This window comes from Ciconia boyciana, chromosome 4, assembly GCF_034638445.1.
Source record: "Ciconia boyciana chromosome 4, ASM3463844v1, whole genome shotgun sequence".
Taxonomy (NCBI): domain Eukaryota; kingdom Metazoa; phylum Chordata; class Aves; order Ciconiiformes; family Ciconiidae; genus Ciconia; species Ciconia boyciana.
Genome location: NC_132937.1, coordinates 25,340,208 through 25,343,836, shown reverse-complemented (window position 1 = coordinate 25,343,836; position 3,629 = coordinate 25,340,208). Strand labels below are relative to the sequence as shown.

The 3,629-nt window shown below is 74.2% G+C and overlaps 1 protein-coding gene across 1 annotated transcript; it reads right to left on the bottom strand.

Moving 5' to 3' along the window:
* Positions 1-384: 384 nt before the first annotated feature.
* Positions 385-2,408, bottom strand: RAX (retina and anterior neural fold homeobox). Its single transcript, XM_072859706.1, has 3 exons — positions 2,087-2,408; positions 1,741-1,970; positions 385-846 (listed from the first exon to the last, which is right to left on the bottom strand). Exons 1-3 carry the CDS (start codon positions 2,361-2,363, stop codon positions 394-396), a joined length of 960 nt encoding a protein of 319 aa, XP_072715807.1. The 5' UTR covers positions 2,364-2,408; the 3' UTR covers positions 385-393.
* Between the last annotated feature and the right edge of the window lie 1,221 nt (positions 2,409-3,629).

The following is a 3,629-nucleotide window of genomic DNA, read 5'->3' as shown; positions in this document are numbered from 1 at the left end:
GCTTCGTGCAGGTCGTGCCATTTAATGGTGCAAAACCAGAAAACCCTCCCCAGGTAACGCAGGCCTCGGTTCCCAGCCACCTTACACAGCTCTTCGCCCTACTGCAGCTTTTATTGCAACTAAAGCGTCCAGCCAAGGAGGGAGAGCAAAAGAGATTTTTTTTTTTTTCTTTCCTAAGCTATGTCAGGCCCCTAACTCTGCAGGGCATGTGGAAAAGGGAATTAAAAGGACCACAAAATACAAAGCAAGTCGGGGTGTGGGGGAAAGGCTGGTGCAAGGGACAGCTCTCCCTTGCCTGGCCATCCGGGGGAGCCAGAGCAGGGCAAGGCCGTCCCTTGGTGGTCCCAGGACCGGCTTTCCCCCTGGGTTTCTCCCAGGTGCTGAAGAGGGAGTTCAGATTGTCTGCCAGGGTTTGCCGATGGACTGGATGTGCTCCTTGGCCTTCATCCGCAAGGCGGCAATGCTGGTGTTGCGCGGGTCCGCCTCATCCAAAGGGAACTTGTCCACAAAGGTGGCCCCGCACTGGTAAGGCGGCGGTGGCCCCATGGCCCCCAAGGGCTGCAGCGCATGGGTCACTGCCGGAGAGTTCAGGAAGGGCGGTGGCGTGTAGCTGCCGGGCAGGCTCTGCGGCGAGGCCACGAAGCCGGGCAGGGTCTGCAGGGCTGTGCTGCTGGGCACAGGCGGGCTGAGCCACGTCTCCAGGGGCAGGTTGCTGCTGAGAGGACCCATGGGTGTCGCCTGCGGTGAGCGGTTGAAGGTGAGGATGGGCGAGTCCTGCAGCTTCATAGAGGTCACCTCCAGCTTCTCCTGCCGCCGCCACTTGGCCCGTCTGTTCTGAAACCACACCTGCAAGCACAGCCGCGTCAGCCGGGCCCCAGGGCGGCACGGCAGCGCTGCTGCCCCACGGAGGGCAGGGGCTCTCCCCGGGGTGCAGCGGCGCACACGGAACGGAGCCGGCGAAGAACGACGGAGCAGCAGACGGCGCGCCGCGCCGGGCCGGGCCGGGCCGGGCCGGGCCGGGGCGGGAGCGGGCTCAGACGCGCGTCCCCCGCGGGCTCGGCAGCCCCGCAGCCCCACGCTGGGCGGAGAGCGGCGCCCGGGGGAAGCCGCGCAGCGAGAGCCCCGCGGCGGAGCCGGCCCGCCCCGGCGCACAGCGGCTTCGGCCGCCCCGGGCCGGGACACGCCGGTCAACGGGTAGCGGCGCTGACGACGTGGCCAGCGGCCGGGCCGGGCGGCGGGGCCGGCCCGCGGCGCGACCCCGCGGCTGCCGAACGGAACACGGCCCCGGGCTCCGCGGTGCCCCGCCGGCCGGGCCGGGCCGGGCCGGGCCGGGGCCGCGGCGACGGCGCCAGCTGCAGACGCGCCCGGCGCTCCAGCGGCGCCCCGTGGGGCTGCGCAGCCACGCACCGGCCGGGGCTCGCGGTGCCGGTGCCGGGCTGGGTCCGCGGGCCCGCGGGCCGGGGCAGCGGGGCCGCCCGCGCGCCGGGGCGGTGCGGCTCCGGCCGCCGGGAGCGCGGGTCCACGCCGAGGCGGGGGCCCCCGGCGCCGGGAACGCGGGGCCGCGCCGGGCCGGGCCGGGCCGGGCCGTGCTGTGTGGGGCTTCCCGGCGCCGGGGAGGCAGGGCCGCGCCGAGCCGCGCCGCGCCGCGCCGCGCCGGGCCGTGTGGGGGCTTCCCGGCGCCGGGCTGAGCCGGGGGTGCCGGCGCCGGAGCGCGGGCCGGGCCGGCGGGGCGGGCGTTACCTGCACGCGGACCTCGGGGAGGTTGACCTTCATGGCCAGCTCCTCGCGGCTGTACACGTCGGGGTAGTGGGACTTCTCGAAGGCGCGCTCCAGCTCGTGGAGCTGGTACGTGGTGAAGGTGGTGCGGTTCCGCCGGTGCTTCTTCTTGGGCTGCTCCTCGTCCGACGGCTTCCCCTCGCCGCTGCTGCCGGCGGGCAGCTCGGGGCTGGCGCTGCCGGGGCAGTACGGCTCTGGGAGGGGAAGAGAGGCGGGTCACCGGGAGGGCGATCGCCCCGCGGCGCCCGCCCGAGGGCGCGGAGGAGAGGCGCCCGCCCGCGACCCGGCGCCTCTCGCCCGCCGCGCTCACCTTGGAAGCGCTCGGCGCGGCCCTGGGGCTCGGCCGGCGGCGGCTCCCCGGGCATCTTGGGGAGGCAGTGCCGGGGACCCCGCCTGTCCGCCTCCTTGGCGCTGCCGGCGCTGCCGTCGGGCGGGAAGGGGCCCAGCAGGCCGTCCTCCTTGGTGAACCCCAGGATGGCCTCGATGCTGTGCAGCCTCGACGGGTTCCCGCCGGGGCTCCGCGCCGCCTGAGCCGACAGCGAGAAGGCGCCCTCGGCCATGGCGAGCAGGGCGCCGGGCGGGTGCATGGGGCGGCCGGCCCGGGGCCCCGGCGCGGCGCTGCGGTCTCGCCCGGCCCCGGGGCGGCGCGGGCAGCTCTGGCACGGCGCCGCCCGGCGGGCTGGGCTCCTTGGGGCGGGGGAGGAGTGCCGGGGGGCGGCGGGCGAAAGGGAAGGCGAGGCCCCCGCGCCGCTCCGGCGTGGCGGGGGAGGCAGGGCAGCCCCAGGGCCCGGCCGGCAGCGCCCGCCGCCCCCCCGCCCGCCGGCCGCCCCGCCCCGCCCTGCCGGCCCCGGCCCCGGCCCCCGGCCCCAGACGGCGCCGGGCGATGCCATCCGGGGCCCTCGAGGCGGGGCGCGCCGGCCCCGGGGGCTGGCCCAAGCCGAGCGCCCCGCCGAGCCCCGCGGCCGGAGCCCCGGGGCCGCGCTGGCCGGGCCGGGCGCCGTCGGGAACCGTCGCGGGACAAGGCGGCTGCCGGTGCGCCGGGCGCGGGGGGACCGACCCGGCACGGCAGTGCCCGGGATGGCGGGAGCCGCGGGAGCCGCTCGCCGGGAGCGGGGCTCCGTGGAGGGGCTGGGGAGGGGCGGGAGCCCCGGGGCGGCCTGGGCGAGCGGACGGCGGGTGCCCGGCGCCGTGCCGCGGGCCTCGGAGCCTCCCCGGAGCGCTCCCGCTTGGCAGCTCCAGCCTGCGTCCGTCCCAGGCGCTGCTTAACTGCGTCGGTTTCGTGGGGAGCCGCAAAAGGGGGCGTGCGGGAGGACGCCGTGGCACCGTTCTGTGCCAAATGCGCAGGGTAAAAGCCCTGGGGGTGAAAGCCGGCGCTCTGGTGCCCTGGGGGGGTATGTGCCCAGCGTCCGGCCGCCTTCCAAGCCAGGTTTACAGGCCGGGTGAAAGGGCCTGCGGGCCCTTGGGGAGGATGGACTCTGGAGACATCTGAAGGAGCTGGGCTCAGCCTCGCAGCCTCCACGAGTCGGGGGAAAGCGCCAGGCAACGTTTCTGAGGAGGTTTTCTAAGATGCTGGTATAGGACAGACCCTGGGAGAAAAGCTGCTTCTGTGACCCTGTCCTCCACGGCGCGAGCGTGGCTGGGAGGCTAGAGGGCAGGGCACGGCTTCGTGGGAGACCTACAAAATGCTTTTGGAGGTAAGGCAGAGAGCCAAAGCCCACACCGTACTTTGTCCTCGGCTTGGTGGAGGACGTGGACTCAGCACATTCTGACCAGGCAACGGCATCATGTCTCCTGCCTCCGACATACTCCTTCCTGCATCAATATTCTTCCTGCTTTTCTCTTTCCATCACTTT